Source organism: Pholcus phalangioides, unplaced genomic scaffold (genome assembly GCF_987345545.1).
Source record: "Pholcus phalangioides strain wild (caught in Gottingen) unplaced genomic scaffold, Ppha-v1.0 ptg000022l_1, whole genome shotgun sequence".
NCBI lineage: Eukaryota > Metazoa > Arthropoda > Arachnida > Araneae > Pholcidae > Pholcus > Pholcus phalangioides.
In genome coordinates this window covers 9,126,532-9,130,619 of record NW_028301615.1, presented here as the reverse complement: position 1 = coordinate 9,130,619, position 4,088 = coordinate 9,126,532, and the positions used below count along the sequence as shown (strand labels likewise).

At 45.1% G+C, this 4,088-nt stretch overlaps 1 protein-coding gene across 1 annotated transcript; it reads right to left on the bottom strand.

Moving 5' to 3' along the window:
* Positions 1-798: 798 nt before the first annotated feature.
* Positions 799-1,218, bottom strand: LOC149069432 (uncharacterized). Its single transcript, XM_089250058.1, has one exon. It carries the CDS (start codon positions 1,216-1,218, stop codon positions 799-801), a length of 420 nt encoding a protein of 139 aa, XP_089106184.1.
* Positions 1,219-4,088: the final 2,870 nt, after the last annotated feature.

Here is a 4,088-nt window from a genome sequence, read left to right as displayed (position 1 = left end):
TATCTTAGTCAGTTCGGGAAATTTGGATAACAGCTTATGATAATCAGTAGTATCATGCATAGCAAATGTCACACCAGTGGAGGGTACTTCTGCCCTGGATCCGGATATGGACAATTTTGAATCTTGTGAAACTAATCGACATTTGTCAACCAAAAAGCTGTATCGACGCCTAGAAAATCAGCGCCTAGGATTGGCTTAGTGATTGAGGCCACAACAAATTTCCAAACGAAATTCTTATGCAGACCTAAGTCCAAGTTCAGTATCTTAGTACCAAATGTAGGAATCTGAGTGTCATGAGCAACAGTTAACTGAAAGGAATTGGTTTTGTTTGACAATTCAGATTTTTCAGCGGGTAACACAGATACCGATGCTCCAGTATCAACAAGGACGTACAATCCGTTTTTACGATCATACACAAATAGGCGACTTGCAATATTAGCATTTTCGCTGTGCGCCCCCAACGAATGCTCTACTCGTTTTTTGAGTGCTTGTAAGAGCAGGGCGCTGTGCCTTTGTGCGCTTTTTCTCTGAATTTCCTGTGGTACCAGCAAATTTGAGATGTCTGTCCCGCTGAGAGAGATTGGCGAGACCTAGATCGCGAACGATAACGAAAACGCTGACCATGAGGTTTAGTTTCTAATCTAGACAGGCGAGTGCAGATCTCATCTAATCTGGTATCGATTGGACACGGCTGGACTGAACTGGCTTCAGTGGGCTTGGTAACGCCCAATATGCCGTCTGCTATCTCCGCAAGCTTCGGCAAGTCGTCAGTGCTTACGGCTAATATCTGCTGAACAGCTACTGGCAATTGTTGTAACCAAAGGTTTTCAAAACTTTATCATCAAAATGCTTGCCAGCTAAATCGCGCATCTCCAATAGCAAACGTGACGGGCGCTTGTCACCCAAAACTAGGCCTTGCAAAAGAGCCTTTAACTTAGAAGATTCGGAATCGGCATACTGGGATATCAACCGCAATTTCAGGGCATCATAGCTATTTTGAGCCGGTGGATTCATTAAGATATCCGAAATGACAGAGAGTTCCTGCTGATCTAAACTAGTAATTACATAGTTGAATTTCGTCGAGTCAGCGCTAATTTTGGAGAGCAAAAATTGCGATTCGATCTGTTTGAACCACAATTCCGGGCGATTTCGCCAGAACGGAGGCATTTTTACCGCGACTGGGTTGATTTCCATCGATTCGGGTTGAGTCGTTGACATCGTGGCGTTTGCGACACACAAATCAAGAAAAGTTCAAAAAGAGTCTACCGTATGCTTGACAACATCTTCAGAAGGTGAGATGACAGCATCTGTTTTCATCGGAAACCGTAAAACGCCGGTAGCCGAAAACGCACGCAAGTTCACGGTCGTAGCACAAACAACGTGGTCGGGAAAGGGAAACAGCAACTTGCATCTCACATGTTCAAAAAAAACATTTCACCACTGTTACGCGTTGGGGGCGCAACGTTGTCCGGTAGGCTCGCTCACAAGTAGAATATAGCGATTGTTAATTATTTACATGTTTTATTTACAATTTATACAACCATTATAACTTTAATAGCAGGAGCGTGTGGCAGACGTACGGAGAAGCCGAATGCAAAACAAACAATAATGAAAGTCGGCTTTGACTACATAAAAATACACATGTTGCCACACTGACATAAATAATAATAATAATAAAAAAGAATGATAGTAAACAGTTGAAAAAGGGTCGCTACAGATACTGGGCGCTATGGGACTCTCTGGAGATGAGAGATGGCGTGCTGTACCGCAAGTGGGAGTCGGAGGACGGAAAAACGTTCAGATGACAACTCATCCTACCAAGAGCCCGTATGAAACAAGTTTTGAAAAGAGTTGCACGGAAGCCCAACCGGTGGACATTTCGGCATCACCAAGACGCTCCAGAAGGTCCGTGAACGGTTCTATTGGGACAAGTCCAGGACAGATGTAGAAAAATGGTGCAAGAACTGCGGCGATTGCGCCGCTCGCAAAGGACCTCCGAAGCGCACCCGAGCCCGCCTCCAACGGTACAACGTTGGTGCGCCATTCGAGAGAATCGCCCTGGACATCCTCGGACCGTTACCCAGAACCCACAACGGCCACAAGTACATACTGGTGACCATGGACTATTTTACCAAGTGACCGGAAGCATATCCCGTTCCTGATCAAGAAGCAGTAACGCTGGCTGAAGGTCTGGTGCGAAATTGGGTGTCTCGATTCGGAGTCCCCATGCTGATCCATTCCGACCAGGGAAGGAACTTCACTTCAGCGGTTTTCGGCGGCATGTGCAAGCTCCTAGGAATGGAGAAGACGCAGACAACTCCGCTCCACCCGGAATCCGATGGGATGGTCGAGAGATTCAACAGAACCATCCTGAATCATCTCTCGCTCTTCGTGTCGAAGAACCAACAGGATTGGGACGTAAAGTTACCGCTTTTCCTGCTGGCCTACCGAACTGCCGTTCACGAGAGCACCGGATTTTTACCAGCACAGATGCTGATGGGACGAGATCTTCGGCTGCCTGCTGTTTGGGCGACCGCCTGATGCTTCACTTCCACCAGAAGAGAAGGAACTCCAGGAGCGCCTCGAGGACATGCATCGAATCGCCAGAGACAGGGTCAACATCGGCTCCGAAAAGATGAAGAACCGCTACGATGCGAGGGCCACGTCTCATGACTTCAAGGAAGGGGACCTCGTTTGGCTCTGGAATCCGAAGCGCCGGAAAGGACTGTGCCCTAAACTTCAGACGTCATGAGAAGGACCCTACAGAGTCGTGAAGAGACTGAACGACGTCGTAGCTCGGATCCAGAAGACGCCGTCCTCGAAGTGCAAGGTGGTCCAATTCAACAGACTGGCCCCTTACCGCAGGGACAACCCGCCGATTTAAGGACTGAATTGTCGGGACGAACAATTCTAAGAGAGGGGAAATGTTACAAACTATCGACGATAGATGGCGCGATTCGTTCGATGGCTCCCAAAATGTCGAAATCAGTCGGTACCGGTTTCGGTCTAAGCGCAGCGACATGCGATTGGCGGAGAACTGGCGGGGCGTGTAGAGAAAAATCTAGAAATTCCCGCCCCTCCATACGGTAGCGCCGCCGACTAGGAAACTGTGTAATAGAATTTTGTGGAATGTTCTTTTTCTCGAAGTTTCTATCCGGGTTATAAATACCGTGGCGCTCACAAGATGGCAGACTGAGAGAGGCTAGACAGGCTAAAAGAGACTCGAATAGACTCGAATTGCTGAAGTCAGTTGCGTTTATACTTCGCGAGAAAGTTGTTAGCTGTCTGATTAGCTTGTAAATACGTGTAAATTGCTGTTTTGTAAATAAATCTGTGTTTGTCCGCAAACCGCTTCTTGTTTTGCAACCTCGAAGTCTTGTGGAAAATTATCCGGAACAATGTATATTTTTTTTCTTTTAAATCTCAATTGGATAAATTTCATAACATAGTGGATGAAACTAACACGTAATTACACGTAACAACAAGGTTATAATATCACACTACATCGAGAGAAAAAACACCAATCGTGAAAGAAAAAGGCCGAACTTGGCTTCTATAATATGATTGAATATTTCAGTTCATTTTCAAGAAGTGACAACTCGCTGCTGGTGGAGAAATGCACTTTCGTTCGGAGTTTGGCACGTAACTGACCGTTAGAAAAATGACACGTCACAAAATTTTAAAGCTTTATAACTCACTTAATATTCGACGGATCCAAAAACGGAAAACACTTTTTCGTATTAGTTTTTCACAAGGAATCACGTGTATAATTATTGGGTGGTCGATAGTTACCACCCTACATACAGAATACTTCTTGAGATATGAACGTTTGAATTATTTCGTTTTCGAAAAGTTTCGCAACTTTTTCCGGATGCACCCAGTATCGTCAAATGCATTAAAAGACGTAATCGCCTAAAAAAAACACGTTGGATGAAATTTTATATTAAAGTGAACTATTATCTTTGAGGAAAAATATAAATTATGTAATGTGAATATTTCTACGCACACACTTCATTTATTTGAAAGGTTCACCCTTCCTTCCCCCCCCCCCTCTCCTCCGCTTTTCTAGTTTTGCAAATTCTTTGATG

What these genes read in the sequence shown, in the direction of transcription:
- LOC149069432 (XM_089250058.1), bottom strand. Translation starts at nt 1,218, where the DNA reads ATGTCAACGACTCAACCCGAATCGATGGAAATCAACCCAGTCGCGGTA.